The sequence below is a fragment of the Amphiprion ocellaris genome, chromosome 13 (assembly GCF_022539595.1).
Source record: "Amphiprion ocellaris isolate individual 3 ecotype Okinawa chromosome 13, ASM2253959v1, whole genome shotgun sequence".
Taxonomy (NCBI): Eukaryota; Metazoa; Chordata; class Actinopteri; family Pomacentridae; genus Amphiprion; species Amphiprion ocellaris.
In genome coordinates this window covers 24,674,962-24,695,607 of record NC_072778.1, presented here as the reverse complement: position 1 = coordinate 24,695,607, position 20,646 = coordinate 24,674,962, and the positions used below count along the sequence as shown (strand labels likewise).

Sequence of the window (20,646 nt, the reverse complement as noted above, 5' to 3'; positions counted from 1 at the left end):
AATTAATTAGACGCTTTCTGCAATTAATCCCATTTTTTCCAAATAGCAATATTTGACACAATAAATAAAGTTTTTCAATTCAAATAAATGTTGGTTGACGACTGAATGGATGAATAGACATATACGTGAAGTTAAACAAAAAAAATGTTTCTTTCATTTCTATTTATCTGCATTTTTCATCTGTCTACTACATTCACAGATTACTGTAAACTCAACGTGAAATTATAGCGATTATATTCAACATTTTAATGCATTTTATGAACTCAAGCACTTTTAATGTCTTGAGAAGTGGTCTATTATGGGATGGCTACACCGTTTGCCGGTACCAGGACTGTCGTACCTAAGGTGTGGTGCATTGCCCTGGAGCTCATTTGCATAAAGTAGCTTCATTTATGCAAATGAGGTGTGGGTAGCGGAGGTCCGGCACATCGCAAAACTTTCATTAAACGTCTAAACTAGCCGTCGTTGAACTAAAACCAGGACAGATTCAGGAGCTTTTTTCTCGCTTCAAATGCTTTCAGAAATACATTTAATTAAACAGTTTTCATAACAAAAGACAAAGTTTGCGACCAACCCGCCACGGTGGTCTGATGTTTCTACCGCACTGAAGGTCTGAAGGCTGGCTTTTTACACTTTGTAAAGTCACCCCACAGGCTAGATTGGACCCTCTTATTGGAGTGATTTTGCATCTTTTTCTGGTAATTTTGCATCTTTTTGTGGTAATTTTGTGTGGTTTTCTGGTCATTTTGTGTGGTTTTCTGGTCATTTTGTGTGTTTTTCTGGTCATTTTGAATAATTTTGTGGTAATGTGTCTTTTTCTGGTGATTTTGTGTCTTTTTCTGGTATTTTTTTGTGTCTTTTTCTGGTCATTTTAAATCGCTTTGTGGTAATTTTGCATCTTTTTGTGGTAATTTTGTGTCATTTTCTGGTAATTTTGCATCTTTTTCTGGTAATTTTCTGTCTTTTTCTAGTAATTCTGAATCTCTTTGTGGTAATTTTGAGTCCTTTTGTGGTGATTTTGCATCTTTTGTGGAAATAATCTCCCTTAGTGGCACTACTCGCCCCTCATACAGGCTGCATGTCATCCTCTACCGCACTACGGCACTACTCACCCTTCACAAACGGCATTTTCCAGTTTTCTCCTGGGCATCAATCACCCCTCATACTGGCGGCACTGCACGCATAATTGTGCAACAGAGGGCAGGTCCGTCCTCCGCCTCCTTCACGCTTCTCCTCCCAGACACGCCAGCCATTCATCCAGCGTCTGCTGAAGCTGCAGCACTCTCACCGTAGCCCGGAGAGCAGCGATGTTTTCCTGCAGAGCGGCCTGGCAGAGGTGTGGGCCTCTGGTACGGAGAGCAGCCTACAGGTTGCCCCAGGATGGTGAGTGTCACCCTCCACCTAACCGACATGAAAACACAACACGAACCCGACCTGCGGCTTTCAGCGAAGCTCCTCCTGATGGAATAGTACACTTTGTCCTCATGTGGATTTCTCTGCAGAGCTGCATCCCCACACTGAATGACAATGGCTGCCGTGAAGGTCAACTCGGCTTTTTGGCTGGAGTTGACCTGGAGGGGTTCAGCTGGGTGTTTTTGAACCTCATACACATTGTGAGATACTTAGCTGGTACATTTAGTTCACCCTATAGAGGTATGAGCACCTGGATGGCAGTAAAGCAGCATTATTCCATCCTCACTGTGTGCTGAGCAGAGCAGCAGGCTGCTCATCTGATCTGGAATCTGCTGTTTGTCGGGTTCTTTCCATACTAGTAGAAAACACGTGTTAGTGTTAGTAATGTGTTAGTTTTTAAAGCAGTGCAACTTCTTCACTCCTCCTCCACAGAGAAAGGAAACACGCGTGTCCTCTATGCTGTTTTAAGGTTCCTTTACTTAACTTACTTACTTACTCTTACTTACTTATAATAATCAGTGTGCAGCGTGTTCGTGTGGTTACGTGGATGTGACCTTCATTAGTCTGTGGGTTGCGTGGAAACATGGTTGCCTCTGTCGGTCACGTGGTGTGTGCGTGTGACGGTAGTCTAATGTAAAGAGCTGAGGCACGCGACGCGCTACATGTCCACAGTTGTTGTGAGCGCCACGAGCCGGTCGGTGGGCGAAGCTTCTGTCATCCGGTCAGGTACCGGGACTTAACCGGGAGTGATAAACGGAGAACTTGCCGGTGTTAAAAGCGGACAGAGCTAAGAACCGTGTCCTCTGCAGTCCCTCTCCATCCCTCATGGTGTGTGGGAACGCCTAGGTCAGTCCACGGTCACGCTTACCACCTCATGTCGCCATTTTCAGTACGGTCTATGGTCGGAAATAATCTGACTTAATGGAAACGTGAGGAAAGTAATAATGTAAGTCACACAAAACGGAAGTCCCAGTGCTTATGAAGTGTCAAACAAGAATAAAGCGTATCTCCTGTCGTTCCAGGACAGGTCAGAAGGTGTATCATGGCAGGGTGTCCTCCCTCCTGCTGGGCCTCTGGGGTTCAGAGATCAGACTGAAGTCCACTCTGGACTCGAAGACTTTCTTCACTCCAGTGGTCCCACTTAACCAGAGGAGGGTATCATGGGCTAATCCCGACTTCCTGACCTGAGCCCCCTCACCTGTCGTGAATTTTTACCACCTTACCCCACCCCAGCTCATACGTTCAGATGAGCCGATTAGCAGGTATAAATAACAGGCTGCAGGAAGCCGGGTCAGAGGCCAGGGGACAGGATTAGCTCCTGAGAATATGAGGAGTTTAATACCCTCGACACTGGACGTGACGGAGCTCTGTGGCCCAGACTTCTACAAGAGCAACCAGGTGATCATTTGACAGTGTTTGCATTGCAGTGAACATGGCCTCAGTATTCACTGTTCATCAGAATGTCTTCAGGGATTAGTGTGCAGTAAAGACTATGACCCTGTATTACTTTATTCAACAGAAATGAAAGCATTGTCCTTTTTATTTCTGACCATTTTATAAACAAAAATGTATCTAATCCTTGATCAAATTAAACTACAAGTAACAAAACTGATTACATTTTTTAAAATTAGTGCCAAAGGTTCCTCTGTGCAGAGATGTGTCCTCTTTGTGTTACATTCACTGCACTTCACTTGTGAATGTTGTTCAGCTTGAACTTCGTGTTTGTTTGAGTTGTGGGTCTTTGTCTAATGGTTCAAGTGAAAGCTGATGTGTCGACTTTGATTCCAAGATTTCGTGTAATAAACTATTTGCCTGCTTTTTTTCCTGGATTTGCATCAGGGAATGCAATGCTGAGCCAAACTAAAGCAAAGGTTTTACTTAGTCGCGTTATTCTTTCCACTAATACATTCTTAAAGTGGCTGGCATAACTTTCAAAAAATTAACTATCCCTTTTCTTTTCTATGGTGTGGAGTGGACTGCGTCACCTTGTAAATACTAAACAGGTGTTGACAAGCAGAGTTTTGGCAACTAAATCCAATCAGATGAGTCAGTTGAGCACTGCAGGGTACTCCCTTCCCTTCAGTATTGTGTCAAATTAGAAGTAATCACAGGCACTTTACACAGTAAGGCCAAGACTTCACAGTATTTTAACCAGTCTCTTTCACACTGACAGAGCTGAAGCTTTTGGGCTTCTGAAGTACATTACTCCTATTCTGCACCAGAGTCTGCCCAGGGTCGTTGACAGCAGGGAACACACACAAACTGAGCAATTAGTGTAAATGCATGTTGATTGAAGGTTATCATACCCACAGATATTCCTGTTCTGTCCCCTCTCTATCCTCCTCTAATATACTGGGAGGTCCAAGTACGAACTAGTGCTGAACAATTTGGGGATAAAAATGAACTGCAACTTTTCAGATGGCATTGATAACATAACATTAAATGAATGATAAATCCATTCTAGACAGTGTTAATGTGGTAAATGACTATTCTAGATGGAAACGGCTGATTTTTAATGGAATATCTACATAGGGGTACAGAGGAACATTTCCAGCAACCATCACTCCTGTGTTCTAAGGCTACATTGTGGTAGCTAATGGTGTTGAAAGGCTAACTGATGATTAGAAAACCCTTGTGCAATCATGAATAAAAACATGAATAAAAGTGTGAGTTTTCATGGAAAACATGAGATTGCCTGGGGGACCCCAAACTTTTGAACAATAGTCTATATTTTTAGTGTATTTTTGCTAGATTATACTGTATTTTTACTGTATTTAATATATTTTACTATTTTTCTGACTATTTTTGCTATATATTTTCTATATTTTTACAGTTTTTTCTATATTTTTACTGTATTTTTTCTATATTGTTGCTGTTTTTACAGCATGTTTACTATAATTTTTCCCAATTTTTACTGTATTTTTTCTAGATTTTTACTGCATTTTTACTATATTTTTAATATTTTTTTTACTTTATTTTTACTATATTTTACTGTATTTTTTCTATATTTTTACTATATTTTGTGGTATTTTATTACACTGCTGGTCAAAAGTTTGAGGCCACTTAGAAATGTCCTTATTTTTGAAAGAAAAGCATTTTTTTTCAATGAAGATAACATTAAATGAATCCTAAATCCAGTCTAGACATTGTTAATGTGGTAAATGACTATTCTAGCTGGAAAGTGATGACTAGAAACCCTTGTGCAGTTATGTTAGCACATGAACAAAAGTGTGAGTTTTCATGGAAAACATGAAATTGTCTGAGTGACCACAAGCTTTGGAATGGTAGTATACATATAAAATCAAGCTTTAGTTCAATATATGCTGTGTAATAAATTTTACATGAGCATTACCAGCCAAGATACTATCAAAACATGTGACTGTCACACAAGGAGAATGGCACATACTTCTAAAATGTGACAAAGCAACAACAAAAAACCCAAACAGACACTTTAAACCTTGGCTCAGATGCCCTGCAAAACATATATCCTAAATTGCAGTCTTGGCGATTGTCAGATTGCATTGCTTGTAACTGCAATTTCATCTAGAAATCAATTTATTGTTTCACCCTAGAGAACATGTAATAAAACTTCTATTTAGGAAAATCATGTGTTCTTAAATAATTCATTCTAGGTTTGAGAAGGGTCTAATGTGTGATCTTTCAACTTTTCCTAGTTGTCCAGCGGCGGACGATGTCATCTGTTCCTGGTGGTTCTGGAGAGAACATCGTGTACGCCCTGCTGTGTGGTGGAGCCTTCGTTGTTTCTGTGACGTATGTAAGTAGTGTTGCTTCTATCAGGTCATACTAGCTTCAACACACTAAGAGTGGTAGACATGCTAAGATGTCCTCAAGAAAGGGTTCAACCATACAAGTCCAACATATGAGCTAAGCTTGACCCACAAAGTGCCAAATGGAAAATAGTTGTTTTCAGGAATCAGAGCTAAGCAGAAATCTCAGTCTGGCTGTTTGCTTCCTCCACAGGCATACAACACTGTGATCTCAGACCATGAAAGGTTTAATGATCGCATTGCAGAGCTCCAGGCCAGACCAAAGACGGAGTGGGTACCTAAACCCTGGCCACCTAAGAGTAAGTGTTCCTCATCTGCCACTTCACTTCTCACCGACTTAATGGTAAACTAGTGATGATCAGACAAGATCCCTTCCACTGCCTTCTCATTATGTGCTGAAAGCTTATGTCTGTCTACTATTTAGTGCTGTGTGATTTATGCGGCCCATTGTACAACAGATGCCCAGTTTATAGGTCTTTAAAGCCAGAGGTGGGTAGTAATGAGTTACATTTACTCCGTTACATTTACTTGAGTAACTTTTTCGAAAAAAATGGACTTCTGAGCGTAGCATTACTCTGCCATATTTTTTACTTTTACTTGAGTAGATCTGTGAAGAAGAAATGTTACTCTTACTCCGTTCCACTGGGCTACACTTGACTCGTTACTTTTTTATTTAGCACATTAGATCTGCTTTATTTTGCTGGAGAGATGCCCCCAGTAGATCTACCACGTGACTGTGTTTCACCAATCAAATGAAGCTATTTGCAGCTAGTTGTGTGGACAGCTCCTGGTGTTGAAATAAGGTTTAACTAACATAGCAGATGGAAAAATCAAACAACTTCGTTTAATCAATAATTCAAACAAATGAACAAACCATACAGCCATGTCTCTTTCATGTACTCCTGATGTAGTAGTAAATGTGGGATACTGAACATTTAGCATGCCAGTAATTCACTGAGAACTCAAGCACACTTTTCATTACTTCATTACTTATCTCATCCTTTTAAAGGTTGATTATTAGAACATCAACCAAAAATGTGTATGTGTGTATAGTTGTTTTTGTTATAGACCCCTTTTAGCCAGAAAATGTCTTGGATAGTCTGCTGCACAGTGAGCAAAAACACTGAACTGATCCCAAACAAAGAGCTGTGGACGGTCCCAGATTATCCCCTGCTTACAGCAGCATTCAGGAAACATCACTGACTCACTGCACAAATGCAGAGACTAAGCACAGCTGTCCAGTTCAGACTGATTCCATGGTCTGTTGGTTGAGTGGGCATCCTGTGGTCTCAGTAGCTTAAATCCACACACACACACACACACACACACACACACACACACACACACACACACACACACCTTTAGAGCCTGCTGTCCTGCCCGTGTATTTTTTAAACAACGTGCTAGACAAGAACTACAGAGTATTTATTTCTGCACTCAAATACATTGTTTTTTGGGAAAGACCTAACTTACATTAAAGAAGTGATCTGATCCTACAAATGTCCGTGTATGTTAGGAAGACTCCACAGATGATCAGTACGCAAAAGAAATATACAGAAAATCATTCGACAACAGTTTTCACAACTTGCATAAAAACAAACAAACAAACAAACAAAAAACATAGCCTTTGCTAAATTAAGATGTCCAAACTGTTGTATTTCTGGCTTCTCGGTATCTGTGATGGTGAATTGTAGGAAAAGTAACCATTTTAATAGTTCTCCTAAGTTGTAATGTTTTCCACAGTTTTTTCCGATTTCTATTTTATGAAACGGTTAAACAATTGCGAAAGAATTTTTTACATAGAATAAAAACAGTGGTATATTACAGCCCTAATGTAAATGCTAGTTTAATGGAAAAAAATAAAAATCATAGGAAAGAAACCTGCTGCTTCATTGAGCTTGCATCATATCTCATGGTCTTCATTAGTGGACGGAGCGTCTTCAGTTTTCATGGTGTTTGCATGAGAAAACATGCTGAGTTTAATTGGTGATTCTAAATTGTCCATAGGTGTGAGTGTGATTGTTTCTCTGTATGTAGCCCTATGATAGACTGTTACCTGTCCAGGTGTCTCCTGCCTTCACCCTAAGTCAGCTGAGATAGACTCACATTCTACCATTGTAGAGATTGCTGTTTAATTGTGTTCCAGTGTCCTGTGCTTTATATAAGGAGCTTTCCCACTCTATATAAAGTTCCTTTGCTGATTTATTTCCAAGAAAGGCAGTTTCAAAATAATCGACAAAGACAAAATGCATCTTGCATCAAATCAATGTTGGTAGATTGATTCTGCTGTAATGCTTAGATTAGTATGTTGCTCAGTCTGTGCTGGTCAGTACATCTAGATAAATGTATTATCAACACTTTCCTCCCCATCATTCACGGTTTTTTCCCTCTAAGCACACATTTCCTCTGATCTAACACACACTTCTGTATGTGTCCTGTTTGCGTGTTACACCAGTGTTTGTGATCACAGATAGTTGGATGTTTGTTTGTTCTGCCCAGTGAAGTCTTCAGTGTCTGTGTTCTGTTGTAGATGGAAGAGATTAGTTTATTTATTTCAATTCGACAAGCCTGGACAGAGCAGTAGCAGTGTACCCAAAGCAGCAGCAGCAGCATAGCCACTAATGTATGGAAGGAGATAAATCTGTATTATGTGAACCATTTGGCTTAAGGCTGGCATCAAGATTTCACATTTTAACTGGTTTCCCTTGCATACAATAAACAGATATATGTAGGACAGAGTATTGAAACATCTTAGTTCACACAAGTACAGTTTCAGGGCTTTATAATTCAGCTTTTAGTTTTATTAGTGCACAATCATGTTTAATGAACAGCTAAGGTGCTACATTCATGCTCTGTAGAGGATAAACCCTCTGTATGGTAAATTATGTTTTATCAAAATTGGATTTTCAAATGAAGCCTCTATTTTACCGTTTTTCTTTTTGAATATACACATCCGAGGTCAACTGTGACTGGCATGTGGAATGGGAAGAAAGAGACTGAAATATGTTTCTTTACTGGTCATTAACCGACTTGCTTCTCATGTCACTTGTTTCTTAAACAGTAAATGTCATGTATACATCAGTTTTTCCTGCTTCTTTCAGCTGTAACTAATAAAGTCCTTATCAGTTCAGTTGGCTATAAATTGTTGTGGCTAGTTTCTGTGTGACTCTAACTGTGATGTTCTGTTTGCTTGCAGGCAGGGATGAAGAAGAGGGTGAGTTGTTTCATCATTCATAAGCTGTTTTTATTCATGATCACTGCCTGAGAACTCTCTGAATGCTCACTGAAAATGTGGCCTCATTTGAGAGAAATGTCAGCATGGGCTTGATTGTGCTGCTAATATCTTCACTGTCCTCACTGAAGAATTAGTTGTGAGAAATTGTCATGACCACGCTAGTCACTGTTTATTTTACCAGTCATTGTTTCAAGATTAGACATCCAACAGTGAGAAATGGTTTAAACATAGAGGAAGATATACCTTCTCCTCAAGGGGAAATCAGCTGACTGCAGCAGCAGGTGGATCCATCACAGGCAAATTCAATCTTAATTTTAACACAGACAATGAGATATGAAGGCTGACAACACATTCTGAAGAAATGTTTCCATGCCCTTGTAAAGACTATGAATGTCATGGCAGTCTTGTAATTCCAGTGATTCCTAAACCTCTTGATTTTCTATGATGAATCACTGAAATTTAAAAAAAAAATGAATCATGTGGTTTGGTTCTTTTATACATTTATTATAGGTTTTCTAGTAATATTGCAAGATCTGCGGAGTGAAAAATATACATACAGCAATTCCAAATAAAGCTAGTTAAACGTCCCTTTGCCATTCTCACCTCAGTTAGGTACTTTTGGAAGCCATCCACAAGCTTCTGGATGTGTTCCTCCAGACAGAATTGGTGCAGTTCAACTAAATGTGTCGTCCTTCTGACATAGACCTGTTTCTTCATCAGTCCACAGCTTTTTTAGTGAGGTTTAAGTCAAGACTTTGGGGAGACCAGTCTTAAAACCTTAATTCTAGCCTGATTTCCATTTTTTTTGTTACTGAGGTCCCTGGAAATTCTAGACTTCCATTGTTTACATGGTCTTTACAAGTGTATGTGGACTTTTGGTTTACAACTGTAATTGCCATTCCATGTACAACTAAGAAGAGATGCTGGGACATTCAACATTTAATGTTGAAGCTAAATAGTCAAATGGGGTATTTGCAAGCAAGAAACTTGAGATTCAAGTACTTGGCACAGTTCTGAAACAAAGAACTGATGATAAGGAAGCCTAGAGCATTGCTGAATAAAGCTCAGCTGTTTTAGCACAATGTTTGTATAATGTTTGGACAGGCTCAGGTTAACATAAAAGTGAACAAATGCAGCACAAGTACAAGAAATCCACAAAGTGTAGTAGAAAAGGGAGGAGAATGACTAAAGGCCTGAACACATGCAGTCCTATCCACTGTCAGCAGTGTTCTCTGGCGTTTATCGAGCTCTGTTGATTAAGTGGGAGCTGTTTTTAATGAAGAGAGGAGGGAGGGTCAGCTTTGGCTCACCTCAGTTTTAATGAGGTTAGACAGCACTGTTTAGCTTCAACAGGCAGCTTCAGTGATGCTGTGTGCTGTCTTGCTTTTCCCCATATGATTCATTACCAGTGACCACGCTTAGAATACTATAAAGGAATTTAGAGAAGTATAATATGTATATACATGTGAAGTATCCTAGTTTATAGACCTGTTATAAACTCTCCTATGTGACCTCGTCTAACCTCACCTGTTGTTACACTGGCTAAAATGCTTGGTGACCCTCCTTTGATACCACTCTATCCCTCTTTTCTCCCTCTCACTCTTCATTGTGTTCCTCATACCCCTCGTTAGAAACAATAAACAAGCAAGTAAAAATCCATACGTTTTATTCTGAATGTGTAGTACCTATAAAAAGTATCTCCGCTGCCTTCTTTAATGTCACAGTGAAAACGGGATTCTACAAAGTAATGTCAATCACTTTGAAAGTGACTGTATTTACCCCCTCAAAGTGCTATTTTGTAGTTGCACCTTTAGTTGCAGTTAAAGCATGGAGCCTGTGTCAGTAGGTCTCAGTTAGCCTCGCACATCTGCAAAACTGTCAGCTAGTTTTAAAGCACTTCTCCAGGTTGTTTTCTCCTGACTAGATCAATGCTTGTGTTGTATCTACTCTCAGATGTACATTGCTTTGGATACAAACATCTGTTAAATAAAAGTATAGAATTGTAGAAATTGTAGCGCAGGGATCCTAGGTGAACAGCTCCTTTCATATCCAACCACAAGTTCTTATTTGGATTGAGATCTGGGCTCTAACTCGACCACTCCAGAAGATTCACTTCATAGTCTTTAAACTTTTTCAGTGTAGCTTTGGCGTGATGCTTCTGGTCAGTGTCTAGCTAGAAAACAAAACTTCTCCCAAGTCGCAGTTCACCTGCAGGTTGCATCATGTCTAGTATTTCCCAATACTGTATTTATTTTACCCTCTACATTTCCAAGCCAGGTCCTACTGCCAAAAACCATCCCCACATCATGATGCTGCCACCACCGTGCTTCATGGTGGGGTGGTGTGTTTATGTTGTGCAGTGTTTGCTGTCCACCAAACATAGCATTTAGTCTAATGCCCAAAAAGCTAAATTTTGGTGTCCTTGGGCCACAGAATCTCCTTCCAGTTAAATTCAGTCTCCTTACGGCAAATTCTGTCTGAGATCAAGATTTTTTAGCAGTGGCTTTTTCTTTGCCACTCTCACATAAAGCTTTTATACACAGTCTTTATCATCTAAGCTGCTGAAGCTTGTAACTCTTTCAGAGGAGTCTTAGGTGTCTTGCTGGTCTCTTTCTTGGAGTCACTCAATTTTTGAGGATGGCCTGCTCTTGGCATATTTACACGTGCCACAATTCCTTCCATTTCTTAATGATCGATTTAACTATTCTCCAAGGGTATCCACTCCCTGACTCTTGCTTTTCAATAACCTTTTCACAGAGTTTTACAGAGTGCTCTTTAGTCTTCATGGTGTAGCTCTATCCAGGAGTACTGATACATCAGTGACTAGACCTTCCAGCTCCAGGTGTCTTTATACTACAATCACTGAAAGTCATTCACAGATGATCTCCATTTCACTGTGTGACTTCTAGCACCAACTGGCTGCACCTGTGTTTAGGTGAGTCCCTTCAAATGAGGTGAACACTTGTGCAATCACTTTTTTGAATGAATTTGCATTACTTTGTAGACATTTCTTTTTACTTTGACATGAAAGAGTCCATTTCTGTTTTTTTTTTTTGTCATAAAAACCGAAATACATTGTCCAGGATTGAGAGGTGAAAGCAGTTAAAGGACATGCCTACCAAGGGAGGTACTTGTTAGGGGTACTGTAAATCATTCAATGACATCTCTACTCCAGTGAGACAGTCTGGTGACTTTAACACAGCTCTTGACATTGATATCACCAGTGCATAGCGAGCAGCCCATTTCCATCTTCCACCTAGATCCACATTCACACACATGGCCTCTGTGGTTGAATCTAGACTGACAGTAACATCACTGTGTGAATGAATTGTGGCCTTTTACAAAGTCAAATTTCTTCTTCTTATTTCTCTAACTCTCTGTGTCTTTACTCTTTTCAGTGTAATGGTAAAGCTAAGGTCCTCAGTGGCCGCATGGATATTCGTCTTAGAACTGGACTCTTTGGATCTGAACAGGAAAACAAAATCCCTCTCCTCCTTTCCTCCTCTACTCAGCCTAAAACCTCTGGACTATACTGTCAAGGACACTGGTCTTTTTTTTTTGTTTTATTCTTTTAATGTATAAATCCATGAAGAAGACAAATGGACCTGTTACAAATTTATTTTGACAGAATTTTCTTTTTCTACGGACTATATTATTGTCAACAGCACTTTGGTGTGAATGTTAATGTTCTGTTTTTGTGGGAAATTTGACCGTTTTTCTACTTAACACTTTCTGCTTAATAGACACAGGAAAGTCATCCATGCTAACAAATTAGCATGGACTATTCTGAGTGATAGTATTCCATCATTATTATCCTGGAGCTCTGTTCTCACTGTTTTCTTCTCTGTAGCAGTGAGAACTGAATCACATTGGTGTGTTTACAGTCATCTGCTTTACCAAACTGGCTAAAGAGAACCACATTTCTCACAAGTTCTATTGACATTATTCAGTCTGGGGGTTTTTAACATGAACCTATGGACTGTTTGGTTACTTTTATGCTATTTATGCTAAAGTACATTTAAGATATTGTTAAAGTAAACTTCTCAAACAGAAATGTATGGGTTCTCCTTTGTTACTCAACAGAACCATTACAGTACACTGAAGTGTTAGCACTCAGCTCATCATTCATGAAATACAAACATGTGAATTTGGAGGCTAATATCACTCAGACTAGTCAATGCTTGAGGGTTATGTTCCAAAGTCTGGGTAGATTTCTGGGCCTGTCTCCCACAGCTTGGTGTATTTTTGTTCCTGGTAAAATGTAGAGCAAATGTTTGAGGGATCACTCAGTTAAAGATTAAAGACGCACAACCTACCTAGGCTGTCTGTGTCTGTCTCACTGTCGGACTCACTTTCAGAGTTCCAGATAATTCATAGCTTGTTAATTGGATGGTAAGAACAAAGATTCAACTTCACCCCCTCTACCCTGTACCTGAACCTGCACTCTCCTCCTCCCCCTTCCTTTTCCCCTCCCGTCGTCCTCCTCCCTGTCTTTGAGTTTGCATGCGATTTGTGTAGTGAATGTGTTGCCTCTGGGTTTTTTCAGGTGAGGCCATGGTAAGCTTTGGAGTGGCATGTCTAGTACTTCAGAATCAGCCTGTACGGCCGCAAAAAATGTGCTGAAAAACGTATGCTGTTGGTAGCTATGTTTCCATCCAACTGTGCATATCATCTGAATACAGCTGTTATAAAATGTATTTAGAATTAACGGCTTACTCGCCACTGTCCTACTTTTGGCGTTCTTTAGAGAATAAAGCCTTATAAATTAAACAGATCATGACATACATTAGAATGACTGTTTTTGACTGCTGCTTGAATACAAGCCACTAGCTGTTGTATCGTATTTTCAACACATAACAATCACTGCACAAGTAGAATCAAATACAGGCTGACCAGTATGCAAGATTCAGAAAGGTCATTACTCACTAGATGCAAATTTAATTTTCTCTGCATTGTCATGTGAATGTATAATGAAAAGGAACAGCTTTACTATATTTGAATGTGCATAAACAATATTTTTTAGTTATTGACAAGCAATTGACTATTTTTCATAGTTAAAAGAAGCCTTGGTGGAAACCCAGCTACTAATAATTTAATAACCTTGTGTAACGCTGCTTTTATTTTAGAATATTAGATTATAAGTTTCTCGCATTTTGAAACAGTAATGCCGCTTTTCAAATTACTTATGTCTGTGGACGCACACTCAATCCTCAACCTGAGCACTCAAATGAGTACTTTTGCTATCATTCATCCTTCTGTTGATACTTGTGTTCCAGGTGGAGAGGAGGAGGAGGCGGCAGCAGCTGAGGAGGCTGTTGGAGAGGCTGAGGCAGAGGAGGCCGCTGATGCTGTTGGTGCTGAGGCAGAGACTGTAGTAGAGGAAGTTGCCGAGGTGGTCGCCGAGGCTGCTGAAGCCGTCGCCGAGGCTGCGCAGGAAGTGGAGGCGGTCGCAGAAGAAGTCGCCCAAGTAGCTGAAGCTGTGGAGGAGGCTGCCGAGGCTGTGGCAGAGCCAGCCGCTGTTGCTGCTGAGGAGCCCGAAAGCAATGGTACGACTTCTTCATCTGAGGAGGAGACAGCTGCCTCTGACGCTTGAGTTACCACACATTCACTGCAGGGAGACAGACACACACCTAGACACACACTTGACTATCTCTAAACCACTTTAAAGAGCCGCCTCAGGTCTTTCCTCCCTCACAGCAGTGGGGACAATAAAACTGCTAAACTACAGTCACTGTCTTTAGAACCACTAGAGGCTAGCTGCTTCTCCTCAGGTCCCTGGGTTCACCTCTTTTATTGAATTTCTCTCCTATCTTCCTAAAATGTATATTTGCTCATGTATTTATTGGAGTGGGTGTAAAAGACAGCACTGTGTGCTTGTTTGTTCCCGTAAGAATGACTTGCGATTTTACTATTGTGCAGCATAGATCACGGATTCTCACATGGCCTAGAGACGTTAACAGTTAGCAGGTTGTGTGATCTACAGCTGCACACCACAGTGAGACATTTCCACAGTGGCAGTGAGCTCTTTATGTGACGCTCATTTGCAGTTATGGGTGAAATAAATGTGATCACTCTGTGAATACAGACTTTATCAATTCATGCAGATCGACTCTAATTCCAAGAGTTAATGTGGCTGATCGTTCCCCTGTGAGGTTATCTGTAGCCTTATATCAGGTTCAACCAACCACACCCAACTAAATAACAAGCAGGGACAAATGCTGTCATATTATTGGTACCTTTTTGTTATGAAGCCCCTATTGCTATTTTATTTGATTTAACAGAACACTGTATTTCTTTGCCGTTAACCTCTGTAATGTTGTAATGCTTTACCAGGTGTCACAGAGCAGATAGACCCTGTTTATCCTTAAACTGTCATACAGTTGTGTATATCCTACAGCAACACAAAATGGCTATGAGACTATGTACAAACTCTGTAACTGCTGTGGTGTGTTCTTTTCCTCAAGTGTAAAGTGAAATTGTGAGAGAAACAATAAGGTCAGAGAACTGTTAAAGTCAATCCATAGCTTACCATCACCACCGTGATCATATTTTTATTTTGCTTATAACTGGGTAATGAGCAATGTTAACAATTTACAGTAATTCATTGAGCCATACAATAAAGCTTTTGTCAACCCAGAAAGGTTTACTGCCGTCTTTAATTTGTCTCAATTGGTCCGTTTAATTTAGTGATTAGTCATTTTTACTGGAACTTTTGAGTCTCTACATTTCTCACAATCCATTCCATTTTCTCTTTTCAGCTGTTATTTTTTTGTCCCAGTGTATTTCACAGAGTAGAAATCATTTGCTTCACCTCCTCACATGTATTTATAAGTCTCAGTGAATTTTCCCTCAGCTCTTTATTGCATTTTCTTCTTACCACTTTGTCTGCCTAGGTCTATTTACTGCATCAGACACTGGCACTTCTGCATTCATTAACCTTCTTGTCTTGCATTATGTTCTATGTGTATTCTGACACATTCTCATCAGCTATTGTTACATAGGTAATTGGATGGTCTGTATATCAGCAGTTGCCTGTTTTGTCCTTTGAAGAGCAGTCTTTAATTATTATTTTTAATTATTTTATTTCATAATAAACTTTTTAAAACCAAAAATGTAAAGAAAATATTGGCCAATATATACCATGAAATATTTGGATATACTTGCCTGTATGTGCTCTATTATTCTTGCATGTTTTCAATTCTTGCCACATTTTTTAAAGATTTCAAAGCAATGCATATCATCCACATCAAAATTGCACTGTATTAATAGATGTGCTTTTGTTTTACTTTTTTCTGGAGTATTTCTTTTTCAAAAGCTGAAATTTTCCTTTACTTGGAAGCACTGTTGACAGCACTTTATGTCCCTTGTGACTAAAACAGCTTTTCTGTAGCACCTTTTTTTTTTCTGTTTGACTTCTTCCACCTATGGGTGTTAACATTACAGCTGCATGTAGTTACCCTCCACCACAAAGATTTACAGTAACTCCTGTCACTAGAAGGGTTTCACGACTGTCCAATAAGTTACCTTGGCTTGTCATCTTAACTTGTGAGCTAACTGTGGGAAAATATAACTTGAGCATCAGTGACATTTGGATGGCTGGATTTTGTGTTGCAGTTCTGATGGCAGCTGCCTCTACTCTAGAGGTACCGAAGATAGCTGAAGTAAATGAAGAATTGGCGGCAGTTGTTGTAAATGAAGAGCCCCTGGCAACAGAAGCAAAGCCCATTGAAGAAATTGCACCAGCTGCGGAGGCTCCTAAAGTAGCAGAAGAGGCTCTTACAGCAGTAGAACCTGCACCCACAGAACAGGTTCCTGCACCAGTGGTTGAGGAGGCCCCTGCACCAGTGGAGGTTGCTCCAGTTGTTGAGGAGGCCCCTGTACCAGTGGAGGTTGCTCCAGTTGTTGAGGAGGCCCCTGTACCAGTGGAGGTTGCACCAGTTGTTGAGGAGGCCCCTGTACCAGTGGAGGTTGCACCAATTGTGGAGGAGGCCCCTGTACCAGTGGAGGTTGCTCCAGTTGTGGAGGAGGCCCCTGCCCCAGTGGAGGTTGCTCCAGTTGGTGAGGAGGCCCCTGCCCCAGTGGAGGTTGCACCAGTTGTTGAGGAGGCCCCTGCCCCAGTGGAGGTTGCTCCAGTTGGTGAGGAGGCCCCTGCCCCAGTGGAGGTTGCTCCAGTTGGTGAGGAGGCCCCTGCCCCAGTGGAGGTTGCTCCAGTTGTTGAGGAGGCCCCTGCCCCAGTGGAGGTTGCTCCAGTTGTTGAGGAGGCCCCTGCCCCAGTGGAGGTTGCTCCAGTTGTTGAGGAGGCCCCTGCCCCAGTGGAGGTTGCACCAATTGTGGAGGAGGCCCCTGCTCCAGTGGAGGTTGCTACAGTTGTGGAGGAGGCCCCTGCCCCAGTGGAGGTTGCTCCAGTTGTTGAGGAGGCCCCTGCCCCAGTGGAGGTTGCACCAGTTGTGGAGGAGGCCCCTGCCCCAGTGGAGGTTGCTCCAGTTGTTGAGGAGGCCCCTGCCCCAGTGGAGGTTGCACCAATTGTGGATGAGGCCCCTGCTCCAGTGGAGGTTGCACCAATTGTGGAGGAGGCCCCTGCTCCAGTGGAGGTTGCACCAATTGTGGAGGAGGCCCCTGCTCCAGTGGAGGTTGCACCAATTGTGGAGGAGGCCCCTGCTCCAGTGGAGGTTGCACCAGTTGTGGAGGAGGCCCCTGCTCCAGTGGAGGTTGCACCAGTTGTGGAGGAGGCCCCTGCTCCAGTGGAGGTTGCTCCAGTTGTTGAGGAGGCCCCTGCTCCAGTGGAGGTTGCACCAATTGTGGAGGAGGCCCCTGCTCCAGTGGAGGTTGCACCAATTGTTGAGGAGGCCCCTGCTCCAGTGGAGGTTGCACCAATTGTGGAGGAGACCCCTGCCCCAGTGGAGGTTGCTCCAGTTGTTGAGGAGACCCCTGCACCAGTACAGCCTGATGTTGCCACAGCTTTAGTTGATGAACCAGTCACCACCACTGCTGTGGAGGAAATAGTTGCCGTTGTTGCTGCAGATGTAGCCAGCACTGTGGTGGAAGAAGCAACTGCAGCCCCAGTGGAGACTCAGGCAGAAGTTCCCAAAAGAGAGTACATTGTTGTTGTTCTAGAAGGAACACCTAAAGAAGAAAAGAGCCCCAAGGTGCTCGGAGTGGGGCCCATGACTGGTAGGATCATCCCTGCCCCGGACGAAGATGATGCCCCAGCTTCTGAGGTACCAGCTAACAGTTTTGTCTGACTGATCTCTCAGGTTTATTCCATGTGTAGATGTGACGAGAACATAATGAGAAAACATATTTCCAATAATGTGAGAAATGTTGAGACTAATTTTAATTATTATTTTAGTTGAACTCTGCGTATAAAGCAATGTTTACTCCTGCTATTCTTGATCAGTGGGGGCTGCATAAAAGAATTACTCTAATATCCCTTTCAAATTTTGCTACTCAGGGTAGGCGGCGTCTTCTTAGGATGCAAATGCAGTAGTTTCAGCAAAGGTACTGAGCCTTTAATTATTTCTACTGTGGTAGGGTAGGCTATGGACATGCTGTACTTGTGTTTTAAACTCAACATTACTACCTTTCATGTCCACAATACTTTACTTTAGGCTCAAATATGATCTAGGGATGTAGAAAAACATTGCATGTAGTTGAATGTATTCACAAAGTACAGTAATATTGACATTGGCTTTTATGTTTTCCTCCATCACAGTAAACAGCTCCTGAATGATGACTTTCTATCCTATGGAAAGAGGATGTGCCTTTCTCCAACACTTTCCCTTCCACCGTTAACCCTAAAACACAAAGAGACTAATATGTATTTCCAGTGTAAAGTCATATAATACACAATGTTTAGGTCAATGTTTGCTTTATGGAGCCATCATCCCAACACAGTAGCAGTGGTCCATTCCTGCTACTCTTCACACTGGCTTCATAGGTCTGGGTTAGCCCAGTCAGTAGTTCCACAGATCTTTGGTTTGTCTGTTACAAACCTCCATTACACTTCTTTTGACCTTTGTGAATTGCAATGTTTACATCTGTGAACAAAACTGAGCCATTTAGTCAACCTTTTTTCCTACTGTTAGAGTTTAGTCTCAAAAAGCACTCCAGTGAAATATGTTGACACTCCACACCACATCTTGTTAGCAGTATTATGTGTTCAAGCACAGGATGTGTCAAGTCATCAGCATTCTTCATAGTGCCCAACCTCAGGTTTTTTTCTGCTTCTCTTGGCATACAAATGAACAGCTGGAAACACTTCCTGTAGTTTATTCTTTTTAAGAAAAAACACTTTGAGCATGCTGGCTTAAGAGCCCATGTAGCTACCTCAGTTTTCAGTCTTTAAAAAAAAAAAATAAATAACACAGACAATCTTGTCATGCTCTCTCCTTGTTAAAGTTCTAAACCAACAACACAGTTGCTTTGCCGTCAGCTTCCATAAGTACATTCTTACATTTCAAAAGCTGTTACTTGATCACCAAACAACCAAATGTGTAAATCTAAATAAGGAAAATATTTGTTGACTACTACACGGTTTTCTAAATGTTAATTTAACACCCATTGAATGAAACCTTGCATTGCTGCTTATTGAGTTAAAAACATCTGGTGTTAGTGATGTCACAGTAGGTATTTTACCTTTAAAGTTGTTGGAAAACATCAGTTTTGACATCATTTATTGAGGTTTGGCCAGAAATGAAACTTCGCTTCGAAACAAGGTTACAAGGCTGAAACAAGGTTCTGGCCTGTAGAGTGCAACACTGGAGGTTTTCTTCTCTGTGTTCAGTGCCGAGTTACCTTTTTAGCTGTTCATTCTTACTTTTCGTACACCCTAATGAAAATGTAGCGATTGTAAATGTATTAGCAGCCACCGTTTCATACTCTATATGTAGATGTGAAAACTGAAATTCCCTTCCTGCATCCTCTTTATCCAACCTCTCCTCCATAGCCACCGATACAGAGGTAAGACAGAAACCAGTAAGCCATTCTGAGTTTGTTCTACATAGATAGTGGCTGTACTTTATATTTTAAAAATTTACATTGAAACATAACTCATTGTGGTGGTTCAGAGGGATAAAGTTGCCAGAAAGCAGGATAAGGAAGTAAATATGCAGCATCATGTTCTTTCACTCTTTGATTTTCTGTCCTTTCCAGTTTCTCTTGTTTTATTCTAGCAGCCAGAGTTGCATGGATGTATAATCTAAAGGCTTGAAGCAAGTACAAACAGATGTGATAGTGATGTGTTGGTGTGCCATGAAATTTGCGTGTTTGGGAAGTGTTGCAGTATGTCTGAAGAAAAGTCTCCCGTGTGAAATGCTTTGACAACTCTTTGTATTTCTCGTCCTTGATTCTCTCCTTCACATTTTCACACCTCCTATTACTTCTTTACTATTGAATTTCTGGATTTGTTAGTTTGGTGGACAATATGTGAAACAAACTTGGGATCACTAAGAGGTAAAATTGAGTGTTAGTATATATTTTAAAATTAGAAATTGCACTCTATCCTCAGTGCTCATTGGCAGGTTTCTGTATCAGGTCATAAGTGGATGACTTGGACTTCACAAAGGGCAGAAACTGTGACACATTTCTGTTTTTCCATGTTTTGCAGAATAAAGAGGGATTAAAAACTAAATTTTGTCTGTTTCATTATAATGTGTAACCTACTTTACAAAAGAACTTATTGTTTAACTTAACCTAAGTTGACATTCTGTGCTTCTTACTGCGGTAAAGTCACAAAATACTGGCAAGAAATAAAGTTATTGAGTCTTATGTTAGGGGCTGCACAGTGGTGTAGTGGTTAGCACTTTCGCCTTGCAGCAAGAAGATCCCTGGTTCGCGTCCCGGCTTTCCCGGGATCTTTCTGCATGGAGTTTGCATGTTCTCCCTGTGCATGTGTGGGTTTTCTCCGGGTACTCCGGTTTCCTCCCACAGTCCAAAAATATGCTGAGGTTAATTGATCATTCTAAATTGCCCGTAGGTGTGAATGTGAGAGTGATTGTTTGTCTCTGTATGTAGCCCTGCGACAGACTGGTGACCTGTCTAGGGTGTCCCCTGCCTTCACCTGAGTCAGCTGGGATAGACTCCAGCCCCCCCCCCCCCCCCCCCCCCCCCCATGACCCTAATGAGGATTACGTGGTGTATAGATAATGGATGGATGGAGTCTTATGTTAATGATTTGAACTAGGAGAGAGTCTACACCGTGTCCCACAAGTT

General features: G+C 41.2%; 1 protein-coding gene and 1 long non-coding RNA gene across 5 annotated transcripts; both read left to right on the top strand.

Annotated features, from left to right (window-relative positions):
- Window positions 1-1,190: 1,190 nt before the first annotated feature.
- mgarpa (mitochondria localized glutamic acid rich protein a) lies at window positions 1,191-20,065 on the top strand. Of its 4 annotated transcripts, XM_055016705.1 has the most exons (9): window positions 1,196-1,383; window positions 5,088-5,188; window positions 5,395-5,500; window positions 8,398-8,415; window positions 13,713-13,982; window positions 16,051-16,949; window positions 17,184-17,654; window positions 17,888-17,934; window positions 18,149-20,065. In XM_055016705.1, exons 1-8 carry the CDS (start codon window positions 1,308-1,310, stop codon window positions 17,921-17,923), a joined length of 1,977 nt encoding a protein of 658 aa, XP_054872680.1. In that variant the 5' UTR covers window positions 1,196-1,307; the 3' UTR covers window positions 17,924-17,934; window positions 18,149-20,065. The 4 variants fall into 4 exon arrangements, with proteins under 4 accessions (XP_054872679.1, XP_054872678.1, XP_023131800.2 ...); XM_055016703.1 differs by having other exon boundaries at window positions 1,194-1,383; window positions 16,051-17,654; XM_055016704.1 differs by lacking the exon at window positions 8,398-8,415 and having other exon boundaries at window positions 1,191-1,383; window positions 16,051-17,654.
- Window positions 1,390-3,290, top strand: LOC129350368 (uncharacterized). Its single transcript, XR_008603738.1, has 2 exons — window positions 1,390-2,359; window positions 2,436-3,290. It is a non-coding gene; the product is annotated as an uncharacterized LOC129350368 (long non-coding RNA).
- Window positions 20,066-20,646: the final 581 nt, after the last annotated feature.